Raw genomic sequence first — 20632 nt, 5'->3', positions numbered from 1 at the left:
AATGTATCTTTTTTCACTCCTGTGCTGGAAACTAAAACAGCTCTTCTTTCGGTGGATGGTAAGATTTATCTCACTATATTTTGCATTCCATGGTCCGTTTTGTAGATGCATGTTTGTATGTGATCATGTGAGCTTTATTGTATTCCGTTTGAATTTGATGCATGAATTTGAATGTTCAGAAGTTTAAGTTTTTTGTGTATTTTAACTCGCGAATCAGTTTTTGATGTATAACCATCGTTTAAATCCTTTATATTTACATTCATTTTTTAAACAAACAGAAGTTAATAGCGAAAACTTTTCGTATTTACACTATTTTATATTCTATTAACTTTTAAACAATTAAATTCCTTAAATTATAAAATTGCATGTTCTTCCAATTATTCACTTCCATGTTAATTTGTCGTTAAATTCTTTATAGTTAATTTATTCCCATTCAACCATTTTTCGTTTCCTTTTGTTAATTATTGTTGTAAAGCGGTTTGTATTTATATTGCTTGATACTGTGTTAAAGCTGTGTAGTGAAGTTATTTCTTCTTACAAAATAAGTTAATGCCATGTTTCATTTATTTCCTGCACAAGCAGCTCAGGACAATACGTCGCTCATCGTCTCCATCACAGTGCCATTATTGATCATTGCAATGCTGGTTGTCTTGGTACTGTTCCTCCGTCGACGACGACACACCGGTCGAAAAACCACCGAACAACGGACCAATGACAATATGTCCCTTCCGGACAGTACCATCGAAACGAGTCGTCCAGTGTTGGTAAAGAATTTTGCCGAACACTATCGCATGATGTCAGCTGATTCCGATTTTAGGTACATTAAAGGTAAAGCAAATTGAGGGAACCACCTTTACATGTTTATGTCTATGGTTACAGATTTAGTGAAGAGTTTGAAGAACTTAAACATGTCGGCCGCGACCAACCATGCACATTCGCGGATCTACCGTGCAATAGGCCTAAGAATCGATTTACCAACATTTTACCATATGACCATTCCCGATTTAAACTACAACCCGTAGACGATGAGGAAGGCTCGGACTATATCAACGCTAACTATGTGCCGGTATGGTTATGGCAACAGTAGAACGTGCCCATTATGTATTCCACAATACCGTTTAATTTTTCTTTTCTTTTCGCGTGCGTATCTCTGTAGGGTCATAACTCTCCGAGAGAATTTATTGTGACGCAAGGTCCGTTACATTCGACGCGGGACGATTTCTGGCGAATGTGCTGGGAAAGCAATTCGCGTGCAATTGTGATGCTGACGCGCACCTTTGAGAAAGGTCGCGAGAAGTGCGATCACTACTGGCCGCACGATACCGTACCAGTATATTACGGTGATATTAAAGTGACACTACTTAACGATAGCCATTACCCTGATTGGGTCATCACCGAGTTTATGATGACAAGAGTAAGAAAGATATTTTTAATAGCTTTAAACGCACTTATACAATCATAAAATTAATTTTTGTCTTCTTCTTAAGGGTGAGCAACAGCGTATCATACGCCATTTCCACTTCACGACGTGGCCCGACTTTGGTGTGCCAAATCCTCCTCAAACGCTCGCACGATTCGTGCGAGCCTTCCGCGAACGTGTTGGGCCCGACCAGCGACCGATCGTGGTGCACTGTAGTGCCGGTGTCGGTCGATCGGGCACCTTCATCACACTGGACAGAATATTGCAGCAAATACAGGTGTCCGATTACGTTGACATCTTTGGCATCGTCTGGGCAATGCGAAAAGGTAACTGATGTTATGGAATGTTACGCTGAAATCGGTTGTGATAATATATTTCCTATTTCCTGTGCTTTGTAGAACGTGTCTGGATGGTACAAACGGAGCAGCAATATATATGTATTCATCAGTGTTTGCTGGTCGTGCTCGAGGGTAAGGAGGGCACGGAGCGTGAAATTCACGACAATCAGGGCTACGAAGGTACGTATTTGTTTCATAAAAATCACGCGATCAAGGGACGTTAAGATTATCCATTGTTGAGCAGCAAAGCTTGCAAAAACATTTGTTGTGCTGTAAAACCCAAACGATTCCACTGTGGTTTGCACGTGACGCAAGTTTTTACCTTTCCCAAAAACCAAGCGACAGGATTCGCCTTCATACGCGCGTACATGATTCCTCTCTAGCACTCATTGTTAATATCGTCGCCTTACTAAAGATGAACTTCATATAATATTGATGCCAGCTTCGTGTACCTATTACCTTTCACATTATTATGCAGATCGTTCAATCAAATTCATCAGCTAGTGCCGCTTTCTTTCGGCTAATACTTTTTAAAAGGATTAATTACTCTTTTATTCGCCACTCTAGTTACTAAAACATGAATATCAACTTTTGCTTCCCGGATGGTTTGGTTTAGTAGATTTTCATCGGTTGTTTTCTATCCCGTGTGTTGACTTGGTGGTCCAGCTCTACTAAATAACTAATTGATTAACACGAATTTACTAACCCGCGCAATGAGCTTGCATGAATAATGATTTCATTGCAAACGTATTTTAAATTTCTTTGGTTGGTTTTTACTACTACTACTGCTACTACTACTACTACCACTACTTCTTTTAAGAGGAGATATACACTCGACAGCATTATTGTAATTTTAAAGATATTTTTAAAGACAAGCATATCCATGATCCAGGTGAGCGAAAAATGTTCAGTATTTTCTGTATAGAACAAAGAAGTATTACACGATTGTGAAAAGGATATCTGTTGAAAAAAATATTTTGAACAAAATCTAAATATCAGATATTCATGGATCCTTAAGCTTCGAGAAAATACATTTTTTTTCGAAATTGTTGAACATGTTGAATGAATATCTCCCTTCAATCTAATAGAACACTTTCTGGGTACAATCTTTTTTCATCTTAACAAAATAAATCTATTTTTTATTTACGAAAAAAGCACACCCATAAATTACTGTAAACAAATCCAAAAGAATTGTTAAATATCTATTCAACATCTCTCACTGTATGATTTTATTAGTTGAGTTTCGATTTTAATTCCTAACAACACCCTTCTTTTTGTTGGTCAATTTTTTTTTGACAAAGTAAAACAAAAAAAGTTATTGCACGAAAACTGAATGAATCTTATTTTGTGGGTTTGTTACGTTCCTGTCGTTTATGTTATTTGTTCTAAATTTTAAATATTACATTTTCTTATCCATGCCCAGCATTCATTCTAGTCTAGTATTATTTGCATTCACGGGAGATAGATTATGAATGATTTAAAATGCTTTTATTATTTCTATTTTCATTTCTCGTCCTCGAATCGACTTCCGTATCGATCCTCCGTATCGATCAAACACAAAATCAAAGAAACAACAGATGAAAGTATATTAAACCAAACGATTTACGGTCACCTAAGCGATTCGCAAGTCCGGTTAACCAGTGTTTGAAGCGGTCAACCTACAGCTGAGTGTTATTTACAGCAGCCGGCAGATGAGGCAAACTACTGATCTGCCCCCGGGGCGCATTAGTGTGCTGCCTGGGAATATTGTAGGGTGGAAGATTTTATGGTGTATACTTACTGTACCGTATGGATTGTATGATTTGACGAAAGAAGACGTTTTTGTTCCTTAACTGCGCTGATGGTACGGTGCAATAAACAAAAATACCAAACACGAGCTGTGCTAGGATATTGTTGTTTGCTATTGATATGTTTCTCTTTCTCTATCCCTCCCTTTTTCTTCATCTCCAAATATATTCCAACTGTGTAAATTGTGCTTGTTGTATAAAAAAAACTATAATCAAACGTCGCACACAAACACCTGTAATCTTCGCGTCGTGCACTGCAACGAAATTGTTTTTTTATACTCACACGTGCGGATACACTCTATTTAATCATGGGCTTTCGATACTGGTGCTTGGAATGGATGTATTAACTGTGAAACATAAATATACACATTCACACACTTTTGTGCGTAAACACATTGCTGCTTATAATGGACATTTGCCACTGCATTCCTGCATTCCTGTACGACATTTAAAAAACAACACGGCTCGCAGAGCCCCGAGATGACGATGATCAACAGTCGGAAGAGCAGCTACTAATAGAAAATCGTTCAGACGATGATCTGGATGAGATGGCGGAACGTGCGCAGCATCAAGAGAATGGCACTTCTTCGGGTGGTCTAGAAACTCATGAACTAGATCGGCGAAGAAGTGGAACTGTTGAGATAATCGACAATGAATTGGCCATGATAGAACAGCCCAATTTTACTACGGGAGAAACGACTGAAGAGGAGCTGCTAGATGATGAGGAAGAAGTTGAGGTAACAGTTGATGGGTTGATGGTTGTGTCGAGAATACAGTCACATGCTGGTTCCACCGTGGCACCCACCGTTGATGGATCACATCAGCAGCAACAGCAGCAACAGCTGCACTCTAGCAGCAATAATGATCGTGATCAGCCCTCATCCGGGCATGATGAACGTTCTATTAGTAGCAATGGAACAAATAGCAATAACAGTGCCAACAGTGGGTATGAATCCAGCCCACACAAACGTCGTTCAATGCCGGCAACCAGCCAAGAGCGGGTGCATGATCGACGATCGCTAAGCTTCTCCACCGGTGGAGGAGAAATCATTACCAAAGTGGACCCATCGAATGTAGATTCTCTGCAACAGCAGCAAACCCACCCAGGAGGAGGACAACTGCAGCAGCAACAAATCCTTCCACCGGCACAGCAGCAGCAGCAGCAACAACACGCCCATCAGCCAACGGTCGGTGGTGGGAAGCTGTGGAAGGAAGAAAGATGACAGTTGGAGAACGATAGCGACAATCGAAGCAGCGGCCGGAGCAGCATCGTGATCGCTATCAACGACAACGACAGCCATGTAAATAGTAACGCCTCGAATGTCGTTATATTGCGCGCGGACGGTGACGACGATGATCGTACGATGGCAACGAAAGACGACGAAACGGAAATCGACGACGGTATCGACGGATCGGACGAAGGGGATGATGATCTGAACGCGGTAGAGGACGGTGGTCGGGATGAGAAGGGTGTAAGGAATCTGACCAGAGACGATGACGATGAGGACGAGGATGAGGACGATGAACAGACGCACGAGCAGCGCGAACTGCTGCTACATCGTCGAAACGAGCGTAACGTGCGAGCCGTTGCGGCCGCCATGGTTGCTGGTGCCGTAACCGGTAACGGTGCGGCCGTTGTAGGCGTTACCGTTGGTGCCGGTTGTGGCGTTGGTCGCTACAAACATCACAGCTACGTCGAGGTGGAAGAGGACGAACAGGACGATGATATTATCGTGATCGTCGACGAGGACAGCACCGGCGTCACGGATGGCGGCGGCAGTTGTCAAGGTGGTGGTACTGGCAACATTGGTATAGTTGGCGGTGGTGTTGTTGGTGGTAGTAATGGCATTAGCGATGAGCTGTATCTAAAACTGAGAGAAATGGGTTGGTAGCACTTTAATGTTTCTTCTTCCCTTATTTAAAGCACCCAAGCGAATGTTTATTTGTTGTCGTTGTGTTTTTGTTCTTTTTGGCTTATCTTTTCACTAAAAACTACTGTTAGTATACCTTTAATGCTTTTTGTTTTACGCTACTAATACAGTGTTTTGTACCTTACTATTAGCTTTTCAAACTTTCGGCAATATTGTTTCTGTATTAAACTATTCACATGATATCTATGCACTCCTTTTCATTACATTCATGTTCAATTACAAATTGGCCAATATTATGCTTATATTTTCATTAAGCAAAAATTAAGTAAAACAAACAAAAAATATAAAAACCTTTTTTTAACTTTTTCGTGCAAATTAAAAAGATCGAGCATGAAAGTTTGTTCTTTGTGAAATGTTACCTATTATTTTTTGTTCCCGTTCGGTTTTTGGTCACGTTGAATGCGGCTGCATGCAACGTACCGTCGTGTAATGTTTTCTTTTTTTGTCAATATTAATGTTTTAGAAATGAATTGTACCTAACAGACGCTAATTGATTTGTTTTTTTTTTATTTTTCCTGAATCATTTTACTCAACGAATGTGGAATCACGTATGGATCGTAACGCTGCTATTGGAACATTATTCTCGTCCTTCACACACACACACCCATACAGACGACGAAGGAATCGCTGAGTCCGGTATGTAAGCCTGGGATCGATAGTTTCCACCAACCAGCCGCCATTTATTTCCTCTCGACCCAACGCAATCCAATGGCCATCAAACGGCAGCGCAGCTAAGCGAAGCGTTTCGCGGGTTAAACAAATGTGTAATTATTACTTAACCTTCTCCCTCCCGTAAAACCCGTCACTAGCTGTGAACGGAGGAAGAAGAAAAAAAAAAGTAGAAGAAAACGTTAATACGTTTTGCGCGATAGCTTAAATCTAGTTTAATGTCTTAATGGCAGCTTCACGTCGGCGAATAAGAGCCTAATCGTAATGGAGGTAGGTTCCGTTACGGTGTAAATGTGTGCATTCGCTTGCACGGGCACAGGGGGCAGCGCAAATCTCAATGTTTCTTTGGTGTATCGGGTTGTAGCCAAACAAAACCGCGCGTAACGCTTCGAAGTATATACAACAGATAAACAAAATGGTGTCCGTAGACCACCATCTCATCCGGTGCTAGTGTGCTAACGCTGTTGTAAACTGTATAGTAATTGGCAATTTTAAAAGAAAATCACAACCCACGGTTCGTACACCATCATCAACCGAGTTCTTGTTCGGGAAGGATCTGCTAGTTTTGGCGTTCATTTAGCAGCCGTTAATGTAAAATCACACAAAAACGCATAGTAAATCGTAAAATTGTATAATCAAAAAAAAAACGTTCCGAATATCCATTTCCAATCGAATACTTATACCATCTACCACGTACTAGCTCGTATATTCGTGTAGCAATTTTTGGGCGCAGCGCAAAGTACATCCGACATCGGGATTACATCTTGTAGTTAGTTATTCCCATCTGGGGACCCAGTGGACAATGTGGCAATGTTCACAAGCACGCGGCATCATATCGTACAATCGGCATACATTTATGTTCCAAAGGATCGAAATTTAAAAAAGAAAAAACTTATTAAAAGCAATGCATTCGTTGCATAAAAAAAGCAAAGCTAGCAAGGTTAAAACATTAGATGAGCGAAAGAGTAAAAAAAAAGCTCCCGCTAACACACAGGCAGTGCTTAACGATAAAGCGATAAAATCTTACTTCATAATCAAAACCAGACAAAATTATACTTAGCAGGCGCGTCACATAGACAGTGTGCAGTTGGGAAGGGAAAAAGGAATTAGCAGTAATAAGAAAGCTGTGGATCCTATTGTAAGAAAGTTTGCAAGTTTTCATTTCACAAAAGCCAAGAAACTCGCTATATAATGTATGTGAATGTATATGTACCCGTATTTGCAAAGCGGAAAAGCGATGCTGAAATCCATTTAAACAAGAACAAACCCGTGTCAAACAGTTGTGTAGTATATTATGATAACCGTGTAGGAAGCAGCAAAACAATGGCCAACGGGTTGAAAGTATTTAATGTAGTGTGTAACGAAACGTGACGACGAACCAATAATAGCAGTGACCGCGTGTAGGGAGAAGCAACACACAATCTGGAATGGAACGTTACAAAAATAGGAGCAAACGGCACTTAATTTACGTGTAAAGAACGCTCTAGCAGAAGAGCATAGAACGTAACGCGCGTACGCGGGGTTAAGGTATTGTTTCATTTTTATGTGTTTTCTTTTCTTTCCCCCCAACATATTTGTTTCCAGAATTTTAATCAATTCCCGTTGTACATATTTGTAGGATCACGGTAGATCAAAACACTCATCGCAATCATTTTTATTATGTGAAATTAGGTTCTAGCGTATGGTTAAATTAAATGGGTAAACACAGGCGTGTGTTCCGGGACGCAATAGAATCGAGAAAGCGCAAAACAAAACCAAGAATTGTTTGAACTGGTGTGATAGGCCACACATCACATTTCACTGTGTACAACCGATCGGACATTACGGGTTGAATTACGTGTTCGGAATGCAACGACAATGGGCCATATTAATAATTTGGTTCCTTTCCGCACAATCATTACTGTCCGCCCCCTCCTCCCTCATCGATACAGTTAAACACACACCGACAAACACACATCTGAACAAAAGTTTAAAAAGTAAAAGAATTTGCTAGTGAATGGCACCGAGGACCACCACCAACCAACACACGGTTTTTTGCTGATCCGTTTTATTTTTGATACAAACACTGCCTTTTTTTGAAGGCCTTGCCAGCGACAGACAAAAATCAGTTTTTAAACACAGTTGCCCACGTTAATAAAATGCAAACCTCTCTCTCCCCGTTAGGATGTTAGTTGAAGGTGGCAGGGTTTTAGAACAAAAAAAAAAAAGATACAATACAATACTTATACACAAACGCCCCCTTCAGACACACGGTAAGAATCGAGAAAAGCATATTGTAGAAGCGTAATTCAACCTACCGAGATATTAATAAATGCATTGCGCATGCATACGAACACCGATAATCAGGCAATAATATAAAATACAACCCGACATTATTATCGATGCTTCCTCTTGTACGTTTTACAGTTTAAAAAAAAGTATCAGCGGCAACGATGAAAAGACAACAGCAGCAGAAACCGTCATATCAATTAATCCAAGAAAAAGACAAGGAAGACGAAGTAAAGAAAAAAAAAACACGAACATGAACCAATCAAACCAAAGGTGTGTGTTTATTTATTTTCCGAAAAATTATAATAACTCCATAACTGCAAAATATAGTTTACAGAAAAGTACTGTGATAAAAGAGAAACAAAATTCCCCAATTCATCCGTTGAAATTTTGAGTGTTAATTTTAGGACAAAAAGTCCCGTGTACACGAAACATTTTAATTTCAGTTTATATTTATTTTTTAGTAGGTAAATTTCTACTATATTTCATCCGACTGCGTTCTTTTTTTGTGTTCTTTAATCCAAAATTATGTTAAAAACTTTGTAGCTAAACAACATTCTCTAACATCGTTTCATTCCTCCACGTCGATTGTCGCAAACGATCTTCACGAAAACGAACGCTTTTCTGAATTTTGGTACTAGGAGAACATACTGCAAAAGAGGTAACACTAATCCTGGTGCGCAATCCGTTTGCATACCTTTCGGCTGATTAAGTAAAATTTTCTGCACTGCGAATTGCATACCCTTCTAGGGGCGAAACGAGCAGAGCCATAAAAAATGCTACTTAACAATAGATGGCGCTAGCAGTTACACCGATAAATGTTTCAAATTCTGACTTATAGATGGCGCTCAAGTGTTAAATTATATTTTGACGTAGTGCGTTTTAGTACCGTATAGATGTCGCTAGTAGATGTTTTTAAATTTTCTACAGACAAATGTCACCTCCTGCGTTGGATGCTCTCCTGTTACTAAGAATCGAATTTTTCTTTTGACTTCGGTATCGAAAACGACGACGAAATTCGCGTTCTTCCGGAACAACGATTTTGAACGATTAGTTAAGCAAATGTTTTGGAGTAAATGTAAAGGTAGATAGCATTGATTAAATTTTTGTTTTCACACAAACATTCAAATAACACGGTTAGTTACAGGGAGTTAATTTTTTATTTCAAAATTATTATACTTTATTCATCATTCTCGTTCGTTTATTGTACAAGCCATATCAGCAAGCATAAAGCACGCCACCACTTTGATGCTGGTGTTTTGTGTTTCGCCATTAATCTCTCGCATTTGTTACAATTTTAAATACACACCGTACCTAATCTATGCATATTGCCTACAGTCACCGATTCAATTGCTCATGCCGCCGAAAACGAGATTCACGGCGGATTCGACATTCCCGTTGCACACGATCAAAGCCTGCAGGTTCGTTTCCGTGTCCGTAAGGCCCATTTCGCGCATCGTATCTAACTCTCGCCGGTACTGTCCGATGCTGGCCGCCAGGGTCGAGTGCTGGGACAGTGTTTGTGCCCCCAGATCGTGCCCCATTGGTGCCGGTGCCGGAACGGTGCTTGCTGTTGCGGGGCTCGTGTCCATCGGTTCAACCGTCGGAGTGGAACCAGCGGAAACACGTTGGTTATTAGTATTCGCACCTGCAGACCCATTATTGCCCCCAGACCCGGAAGCCTGTTCACCCCGCTGCTGTTCAAACATTAGCGAAATTGCATCCAACAGCATGCTGGATGTGATCCGACCGGTGGCAGCATTGTTCGAGGTGGTAGGTTGGCCACCGCTGGCCGTTGAAGTAGACGGTAGGTTCGAGTCGGAAGTACCGGTAGCGGCAATGGTTGACCCATCGGTTGCTATTTCCGGCTGACTGGCACGATTGTCCGCATCGCGTTGCGAGATGTTTGAGAGTGAATTGTACGAGCCACGCGAACCAGCAAATGCGAGCGCGGACGCAAGATTGTCGGCCGTAATGCGGCGGATTGTGTTGGTTGGTGCTGCCGAGGTAGTCGGTGAGACAGTGTTATCGTCGCTCGATGACGAGTCGGACAGCGGATCGTCCAGAGCACTGTCGAGCGGTGCCGTCAGATGACAGTTGGCCACCTTGGAGATCATCTTGGAGTTGAGTAGCTGTACGATCGTGCGTGATGCTTCGAGCAGCACCGGGTGTTTCGGTGCGACCCGCCGAATCGTTTCCGGTTGCTGCATTGAGGAGAGCAGAATCGGATCTTTCAGCAGCGACAGCACGAACAGATTGCGCCGAATCGCTGGATACGCGTCGAGTACGTTCTTCATGAATTCGGGCTGCCGCACCTTCTGGAAGTTGGATGAATCGACCGTGCGCCAGATGGACAGTACGGCCTGCACTTCCGCTTCGGAAAGCTCCCGATCCTCTTGCGGCTTCGGTTCACTCGATGGATCCTTTTCGCGACTTTTCTGTATGACGTGTATCATCGAACCATCGCTGACGCCTTTGTTCTGCAGTATGTCATCGGTTTTCAGCAGACTACCGCAGTAGACCAATTCTGGTGCGACGACGCGTTCAAAAGACGGAAAGATAAAATGTTGCAGTGAACACACAAAGAAAGTATCCTTTCGCGTTTAAGGTACACCTACCAAAATCATCCGCCGCAACATCGTTCTTGATCAGTTTGGCTGCCTCCGAACGTAGCGTTTCTGTTCGACCGCCCAGATCGACATTATCCACCTTTAGCTTGTGATACGGTTTGAACGGCAAATGCACACCCAGATAAATGGACGGCATTACTTCGGCTAGTTTTAAACAAACAGTTGCGCTACCAGCTCGATGTAAAACACCTATTTTTCAGCAAAATAAATAGCACAATGCAGGAGGACACTGATTTCGGTGCAGACAGAATAATAACAAAGCAGATGTATAATGACAATACAGTTTAGAACGACGACGTCAATTCGGTTTGACAGTTTTGTTACATGGGCAGGGTTCGTCACACATTATTTCGTCACTACATGCTTAGCATTTGTCGCGTTTGCGAACAATAGCCGAAGGAAATATTCAAATTTTTAGATTTTTTTTTAATTTTTTGGTTAGTTTTTATTCTGTTTTTGTTTAAAGCGTTATTTGAGTGAAAACAAACTTTTTTCAACCAATTGGCATTAAAATAAATGAATTTCATTTTTTTGCAAAATTTCTCAAAAAAAAAACATAAGGGGTAAGCCTTATGAAATTTTCGAGTGGAAAATTTTTTTGAAATTTGTTTTCTGATTTTTTATTCTTTTTTTAATTTAAAGCATTATTTGGGTGAAAAGAAACTTATTGCAACAAATTTGCAATAAAATATATCATATTTAAAAATTTTGCTGAATTGCAGAAAAATGAGGAAAATTTTACATTTTCTCAAACAGGGTAAGGAACTTGGTTCCTCGAATAACTTCTGGCACAGACATCTGAGGGCATGGCCGTCCAAGAAGAAAATGTAGCCATTAGTGCCATCTATCGACCACAAGTTAAAGATTGGCGATCCGTTGGATACCGACCGAGTTATAGGCAAAATTTTGCGCAAAAATGAGCCTTAGGAAATTTTCTGATTTTTCTAATTTTGCAATTTTTTTATAATTTTTTATTCTATTTTTTATTTAAAGCATTATTTGAGTGAAAACAAACGTTTTTCAACCAATTGGCATTAAAATAAATCAATTTAATTTTCTTTGCAAAATTTCTCAAAAAAATCGTAAGGGGTAATCCTTATGAAATTTTCGAGTGGAAATTTTTTTTGAAATTTGTTTTCTGATCTTTTATTCTTTTTTTAATTTAAAGCATTTTTTGAGTGAAAAGAAACATATTGCAACAAATTCGCAATAAAATATGTCACATTTAAAATTTTTGCTGAAATGCAGAAAAATGAGGAAAATTTTACATTTTCTCAAACAGGGTAAGGAAATTGATTCTTCGAATAACTTCTGGCACAGACATCTGGGGGCATGGCCGTCCAAGAAGAAAATGTAGCCATTGATGCCATCTATCGACCACAAGTTAAAGATTGGCAATCCGTTGGATACCGAGCGAGTTATAGGCAAAACTTGGTGAAAAAATGAGGTAAATTTTACATTTTCTCAAACAGGGTAAGGAACTTGGTTCCTCGAATAACTTCTGGCACAGACATCTGAGGGCATGGCCGTCCAAGAAGAAAATGTAGCCTATATGCCATCTATCGACCACAGGTTAAAGATTGGCGATCCGTTGGATACCGACCGAGTTACAGCTAAAACTTGGCGCAAAAATGAGCCTTAGGAAATTTTCTGATTTTTCTAATTTTGTAATTTTTTGATAATTTTTTATTCTGTTTTTTATTTAAAGCATTATTTGGGTGAAAACAAACGTTTTTCAACCAATTGGCATTAAAATAAATCAATTTCATTTTTTTTGCAAAATTTCTCAAAAAAACGTAAGGGGTAAGCCTTATGAAATTTTCGAGTGAAAATTTTTTTGAAATTTTTTTCTGATTTTTTATTCTTTTTTTAATTTAAAGCATTATTTGGGTGAAAAGAAACTTATTGCAACAAATTTGCAATAAAATATATCACATTTAAAAATTTTGCTGAATTGCAGAAAAATGAGGAAAATTTTACATTTTCTCAAACAGGGTAAAGAACTTGGTTCCTCGAATAACTTCTGGCACAGACATCTGAGGGCATGGCCGTCCAAGAAGAAAATGTAGCCATTGATGCCATCTATCGACCACAGGTTAAAGATTGGCGATCCGATGAATACCGACCGAGTTATAGGCAAAATTTTTTGAAAAAATGAGCCTTAGGAAATTTTCTGATTTTTCTAATTTTGTAATTTTTTGATAATTTTTTATTCTATTTTTTATTTAAAGCATTATTTGAGTGAAAATAAACGTTTTTCAACCAATTGGCATTAAAATAAATCAATTTAATTTTCTTTGCAAAATTTCTCAAAAAAATCGTAAGGGGTAAGCCTTATGAAATTTTCGAGTGGAAAATTTTTTTGAAATTTGTTTTCTGATCTTTTATTCTTTTTTTAATTTAAAGCATTTTTTGAGTGAAAAGAAACATATTGCAACAAATTCGCAATAAAATATGTCACATTTAAAATTTTTGCTGAAATGCAGAAAAATGAGGAAAATTTTACATTTTCTCAAACAGGGTAAGGAAATTGATTCTTCGAATAACTTCTGGCACAGACATCTGGGGGCATGGCCGTCCAAGAAGAAAATGTAGCCATTGATGCCATCTATCGACCACAAGTTAAAGATTGGCAATCCGTTGGATACCGACCGAGTTATAGGCAAAACTTGGTGAAAAAATGAGGAAAATTTTACATTTTCTCAAACAGGGTAAGGAACTTGGTTCCTCGAATAACTTCTGGCACATACATCTGAGGGCATGGCCGTCCAAGAAGAAAATGTAGCCATTGATGCCATCTATCGACCACATGTTAAAGATTGGCGATCCGATGGATACCGACCGAGTTATTGCTAAAACTTTTTGAAAAAATGAGCCTTAGGAAATTTTCTGATTTTTCTAATTTTGTAATTTTTTATAATTTTTTATTCTGTTTTTTTGTTAAATGCATTATTTGAGTGAAAACAAACGTTTTTCAAGCAATTGGCATTAAAATAAATCAATTTCATTTTTTTTGCAAAATTTCTCAAAAAAACGTAAGGGGTAAGCCTTATGAAATTTTCGAGTGAAAATTTTTTTGAAATTTTTTTCTGATTTTTTATTCTTTTTTGAATTTAAAGCATTATTTGGGTGAAAAGAAACTTATTGCAACAAATTCGCAATAAAATATACTACATTTAAAATTTTGCTGAATTGTAGAAAAATGAGGAAAATTTTACATTTTCTCAAACAGGGTAAAGAACTTGGTTCCTCGAATAACTTCTGGCACAGACATCTGAGGGCATGGCCGTCCAAGAAGAAAATGTAGCCATTGATGCCATCTATCGACCACAGGTTAAAGATTGGCGATCCGATGGATACCGACCGAGTTATAGGCAAAATTTTTTGAAAAAATGAGCCTTAGGAAATTTTCTGATTTTTCTAATTTTGTAATTTTTTTATAATTTTTTATTCTGTTTTTTATTTAATGCATTATTTGAGTGAAAACAAACGTTTTTCAAGCAATTGGCATTAAAATAAATCAATTTCATTTTTTTTGCAAAATTTCTCAAAAAATCGTAAGGGGTAAGCCTTATGAAATTTTCGAGTGAAAATTTTTTTGAATTTTTTTTCTGATTTTTTATTCTTTTTTGAATTTAAAGCATTATTTGGGTGAAAAGAAACTTATTGCAACAAATTCGCAATAAAATATACTACATTTAAAATTTTGCTGAATTGTAGAAAAATGAGGAAAATTTTACATTTTCTCAAACAGGGTAAGGAACTTGGTTCCTCGAATAACTTCTGGCACAGACATCTGAGGGCATGGCCGTCCAAGAAGAAAATGTAGCCATTAGTGCCATCTATCGACCACAAGTTAAAGATTGGCGATCCGTTGGATACCGACCGAGTTATAGCTAAAATTTTGCGCAAAAATGAGCCTTAGGAAATTTTCTGATTTTTCTAATTTTGTAATTTTTTGATAATTTTTTATTCTGTTTTTTATTTAAAGCATTATTTGAGTGAAAACAAACGTTTTTCAACCAATTGGCATTAAAATAAATCAATTTCATTTTTTTTGCAAAATTTCTCAAAAAAATCGTAAGGGGTAAGCCTTATGAAATTTTCGAGTGGAAAATTTTTTTGAAATTTGTTTTCTGATCTTTTATTCTTTTTTTAATTTAAAGCATTTTTTGAGTGAAAAGAAACATATTGCAACAAATTCGCAATAAAATATACTACATTTAAAAATTTTGCTGAATTGCAGAAAAATGAGGCAAATTTTACATTTTCTCAAACAGGGTAAGGAACTTGGTTCCTCGAATAACTTCTGGCACAGACATCTGAGGGCATGGCCGTCCAAGAAGAAAATGTAGCCATTGATGCCATCTATCGACCATAAGTTAAAGATTGGCGATCCGTTGGATACCGACCGAGTTATAGGCAAAACTTGGTGAAAAAATGAGGAAAATTTTACATTTTCTCAAACAGGGTAAGGAACTTGGTGAAAAAATGAGGAAAATTTTACATTTTCTCAAACAGGGTAAGGAACTTGGTTCCTCGAATAACTTCTGGCATAGACATCTGAGGGCATGGCCGTCGAAGAAGAAGTTAGATAACTACCGAGTTATAGCTAAAATTTTGCGCAAAAATGAGCCTTAGGAAATTTTCTGATTTTTCTAATTTTGTAATTTTTTTTATAATTTTTTATTCTATTTTTTATTTAAAGCATTATTTGAGTGAAAACAAGCTTTTTTCAACCAATTGGCATTAAAATAAATCAATTTAATTTTCTTTGCGAAATTTCTCAAAAAAACGTAAGGGGTAAGCCTTATGAAATTTTCGAGTGAAAATTTTTTTGAAATTTTTTTCTGATTTTTGATTCTTTTTTTAATTTAAAGCATTATTTGGGTGAAGAGAAACTTATTGCAACAAATTCGCAATAAAATATATCACATTTAAAAATTTTGCTGAATTGCAGAAAAATGAGGAAAATTTTACATTTTCTCAAACAGGGTAAGGAACTTGGTTCCTCGAATAACTTCTGACATAGACATCTGAGGGCATGGCCGCCCAAAAAGAAAATGTAGCCATTGATGCCATCTATCGACCACATGTTAAAGATTGGCGATCCGTTGGATACCGACCGAGTTATAGGCAAAACTTGGTGCAAAAATGAGGAAAATTTTACATTTTCTCAAACAGGGTAAGGAACTTGTTTCCTCGAATAACTTCTGGCACATACATTTGAGGGCATGGCCGTCCAAGAAGAAAATGTAGCCATTGATGCCATCTATCGACCACAGGTGTAAGATTGGCGATCCGTTGGATACCGACCGAGTTATAGGAAAAACTTGGTGCAAAAATGAGCTTTATGAAATTTTCTAAATTTTCTAATTTTTTAATTTTTTTATAATTTTTTATTCTGTTCTTTATTTAAAGCATTATTTGAGTGAAAACAAACCATTTTAAACCAATTGGCATTAAAATAAATGAATTTCGTTTTTTTTGAAAATTTCTCAAAAAAAACGTAAGGGGTAAGCCTTATGAAATTTTCGAGTGGAAAATTTTTTTGAATTTTTTTTCTGATTTTTTATTCTTTTTTTAATTTAAAGCATTATTTGAGTGAAAAGAAACTTATTGCAACAAATTCGCAATAAAATATGTCACATTTAAAATTTTTGCTGAATTGCAGAAAAATGAAGAAAAATTTACATTTTCTCAAACAGGGTAAGGAACTTGGTTCCTCGAATAACTTCTGGCACAGACATCTGAGGGCATGGCCGCCCAAGAAGAAAATGTAGCCATTGATGCCATCTATCGACCACATGTTAAAGATTGGCGATCCGTTGGATACCGACCGAGTTATAGGCAAAATTTGGTGCAAAAATGAACTTTATGAAATTTTCAAAATTTTCTAATTTATTAATTTTTTTATAATTTTTTATTCTGTTCTTTATTTAAAGCATTATTTGAGTGAAAACAAACCATTTTAAACCAATTGGCATTAAAATAAATGAATTTCGTTTTTTTTGCAAAATTTCTCAAAAAAAACGTAAGGGGTAAGCCTTATGAAATTTTCGAGTGGAAAATTTTTTTGAATTTTTTTCTGATTTTTTATTCTTTTTTTAATTTAAAGCATTATTTGAGTGAAAAGAAACTTATTGCAACAAATTCGCAATAAAATATGTCACATTTAAAATTTTTGCTGAATTGCAGAAAAATGAGGACAAATTTACATTTTCTCAAACAGGGTAAGGCACTTGGTTCCTCGAATAACTTCTGGCACATACATCTGAGGGCACGGCCGTCCAAGAAGAAAATGTAGCCATTGATGCCATCTATCGACCACAAGTTAAAGATTGGCGATCCGTTGGATACCGAACGAGTTATAGGCAAAACTTGGTAAAAAAATGAACTTTATAAAATTTTCTAAATTTTCTAATTTTGTAATTTTTTTATAATTTTTTATTCTGTTTTTTATTTAAAGCATTATTTGAGTGAAAACAAACAATTTTAAACCAATTGGCATTAAAATAAATGAATTTCATTTTTTTTTGCAAAATTTCTCAAAAAAAACCTAAGGGGTAAGCCTTATGAAATTTTCGAGTGGAAAATTTTTTTGAAATTTTTTTCTGATTTTTTATTCTTTTTTTAATTTAAAGCATTATTTGGGTGAAAAGAAACTTATTGCAACAAATTCGCAATAAAATATATCACATTTAAAATTTTTGCTGAATTGCAGAAAAATGAGGAAAATTTTACATTTTCTCAAACAGGGTAAGGAACTTGGTTCCTCGAATAACTTCTGACACAGACATCTGAGGGCATGGCCGCCCAAGAAGAAAATGTAGCCATTGGTGCCATCTATCGACCACATGTTAAAGATTGGCGATCCGTTGGATACCGACCGAGTTATAGGCAAAATTTGGTGCAAAAATGAGGAAAATTTTACATTTTCTCAAACAGGGTAAGGAACTTGTTTCCTCGAATAACTTCTGGCACATACATCTAAGGGCATGGTCGTCCAAGAAGAAAATGTAGCCATTGGTGCCATCTATCGACCACATGTTAAATATTGGCGATCCGTTGGATACCGACCGAGTTATAGGCAAAACTTGGCGCAAAAATGAGCTTTATGAAATTTTCTAAATTTTCTAATTTATTAATTTTTTTATAATTTTTTATTCTGTTTTTTATTTAAAGCATTATTTGAGTGAAAACAAACCATTTTCAACCAATTGGCATTAAAATAAATGAATTTCATTTTTTTTGCAAAATTTCTCAAAAAAAACGTACGGGGTAAGCCTTATGAAATTTTCGAGTGGAAAATTTTTTTGAATTTTTTTTCTGATTTTTTATTCTTTTTTTAATTTAAAGCATTATTTGGGTGAAAAGAAACCTATTGCAACAAATTCGCAATAAAATATATCACATTTAAAAATTTTGCTGAATTGCAGAAAAATGAATAAAATTTTACATTTTCTCAAACAGGGTAAGGAACTTGGTCCCTCGAATAACTTCTGGCACATACATCTAAGGGCATGGTCGTCCAAGAAGAAAATGTAGCCATTGGTGCCATCTATCGACCACAAGTTAAAGATTGGCGATCCGTTGGATACCGAACGAGTTATAGGCAAAACTTGGTGAAAAAATGAGCTTTATGAAATTTTCTAATTTTTCTAATTTATTAATTTTTTTATCACTTTTCATTGTGTTTTTTATTTAAAGCATTATTTGAGTGAAAACAAATTTTTTTCAACCAATTGGCATTAAAATAAATGAATTTCATTTTTTTTGCAAAATTTCTCAAAAAAAACGTAAGGGGTAAGCCTTATGAAATTTTCGAGTGGAATTTTTTTTTGAAATTTTTTTCTGATTTTTTATTCTTATTTTAATTTATAGCATTATTTGAGTGAAAAGAAACTTATTGCAACAAATTCGCAATAACATATGTCACATTTAAAAATTTTGCTGAATTGCAGAAAAATGAATAAAATTTTACATTTTCTCAAACAGGGTAAGGAACTTGGTCCCTCGAATAACATCTGGCACAGACATCTGAGGGCATGGCCGTCCAAGAAGAAAATGTAGCCATTGATGCCATCTATCGACCACAAGTTAAAGATTGGCGATCCGTTGGATACCGAACGAGTTATAGGCAAAACTTGGTGAAAAAATGAGCTTTATGAAATTTTCTAATTTTTCTAATTTTTTAATTTTTTTATTCTGTTTTTTATTTAAAGCATTATTTGAGTGAAAACAAACTTTTTTCAACCAATTGGCATTAAAATAAATGAATTTCATTTTTTTTTGCAAAATTTCTCAAAAAAAAACGTAAGGGGTAAGCCTTATGAAATTTTCGAGTGGAAAATTTCTTTTGAAATTTTTTTCTGATTTTTTATTCTTTTTTGAATTTAAAGCATTATTTGGGTGAAAAGAAACTTATTGCAACAAATTCGCAATAAAATATATCACATTTAAAAATTTTGCTGAATTGCAGAAAAATGAGGAAAATTTTACATTTTCTCAAACAGGGTAAGGAACTTGGTTCCTCGAATAACTTCTGACACAGACATCTGAGGGCATGGCCGCCCAAGAAGAAAATGTAGCCATTGATGCCATCTATCGACCACAAGTTAAAGATTGGCGATCCGTTGGATACCGACCGAGTTATAGGCAAAATTTGGTGCAAAAATGAGGAAAATTTTACATTTTCTCAAACAGGGTAAGGAAATTGTTTCCTCGAATAACTTCTGGCACATACATCTAAGGGCATGGTCGTCCAAGAAGAAAATGTAGCCATTGGTGCCATCTATCGACCACATATTAAAGATTGGCGATCCGTTGGATACCGACCGAATTATAGGCAAAACTTGGCGCAAAAATGAGCTTTATGAAATTTTCTAAATTTTCTAATTTTCTAATTTTTTTATAATTTTTTATTCTGTTTTTTATTTAAAGCATTATTTGAGTGAAAACAAACCATTTTAAACCAATTGGCATTAAAATAAATGAATTTCATTTTTTTTGCAAAATTTCTCAAAAAAAAACGTAAGGGGTAAGCCTTATGAAATTTTCGAGTGGAAAATTTTTTTGAATTTTTTTTCTGATTTTTTATTCTTTTTTTAATTTAAAGCATTATTTGAGTGAAAAGAAACTTATTGCAACAAATTCGCAATAAAATATATCACATTTAAAAATTTTGCTGAATTGCAGAAAAATGAGGAAAATTTTACATTTTCTCAAACAGGGTAAGGAACTTGGTTCCTCGAATAACTTCTGACACAGACATCTGAGGGCACGGCCGTTCAAGAAGAAAATGTAGCCATTGATGCCATCTATCGACCACAAGTTAAAGATTGGCGATCCGTTGGATACCGAACGAGTTATAGGCAAAACTTGGTGAAAAAATGAACTTTATGAAATTTTCTAAATTTTCTAATTTTTTAATTTTTTTATAATTTTTTATTCTGTTTTTTATTTAAAGCATTATTTGAGTGAAAACAAACCATTTTAAACCAATTGGCATTAAAATAAATGAATTTCATTTTTTTTGCAAAATTTCTCAAAAAAAACCTAAGGGGTAAGCCTTATGAAATTTTCGAGT

The 20632-nt window shown here is 36.4% G+C and overlaps 2 protein-coding genes across 16 annotated transcripts in view; one reads left to right on the top strand and one right to left on the bottom strand.

Moving 5' to 3' along the window:
- Positions 1-8395, top strand: part of LOC125761834 (tyrosine-protein phosphatase 10D) — a 117238-nt gene extending 108843 nt beyond the window's left edge. For 8 of the 15 annotated variants that reach the window (XM_049423357.1, XM_049423355.1, XM_049423352.1 and 5 more), the window contains 7 exons: positions 41-58; positions 583-817; positions 880-1066; positions 1157-1414; positions 1488-1746; positions 1819-1938; positions 4017-4893. In XM_049423357.1, the coding sequence (XP_049279314.1) occupies positions 41-58; positions 583-817; positions 880-1066; positions 1157-1414; positions 1488-1746; positions 1819-1938; positions 4017-4768 (1829 nt within the window). In that variant the 3' untranslated portion in view covers positions 4769-4893. Of the gene's footprint in view, positions 1-40; positions 59-582; positions 818-879; positions 1067-1156; positions 1415-1487; positions 1747-1818; positions 1939-3326; positions 3602-4016; positions 4894-6088 lie in introns of those variants that run through there. The other 7 variants (XM_049423366.1, XM_049423367.1, XM_049423359.1 and 4 more) reach the window with 5 other exon arrangements.
- A 1173-nt stretch (positions 8396-9568) lies between these two features.
- LOC125761845 (ubiquitin-like protein 7) lies at positions 9569-11328 on the bottom strand. The gene is made up of 2 exons (XM_049423382.1): positions 11032-11328; positions 9569-10940 (listed from the first exon to the last, which is right to left on the bottom strand). Exons 1-2 carry the CDS (start codon positions 11177-11179, stop codon positions 9760-9762), a joined length of 1329 nt encoding a protein of 442 aa, XP_049279339.1. The 5' UTR covers positions 11180-11328; the 3' UTR covers positions 9569-9759.
- Positions 11329-20632: the final 9304 nt, after the last annotated feature.

Source organism: Anopheles funestus, chromosome 2RL, assembly GCF_943734845.2.
Source record: "Anopheles funestus chromosome 2RL, idAnoFuneDA-416_04, whole genome shotgun sequence".
NCBI lineage: Eukaryota > Metazoa > Arthropoda > Insecta > Diptera > Culicidae > Anopheles > Anopheles funestus.
Note: the sequence above shows the minus strand (reverse complement) of the source record. Positions and strands in the feature narration are given on the sequence as shown.

Coding starts and splice junctions, on each gene's coding strand:
- LOC125761845 (XM_049423382.1), bottom strand. CDS start 11,179: ATGCCGTCCATTTATCTGGGTGTGCATTTGCCGTTCAAACCGTATCAC. Junction 10,941..11,031: donor TGTTGCGGCGGATGATTTTG/GTAGGTGTACCT, acceptor TCGTCGCACCAG/AATTGGTCTACTGCGGTAGT.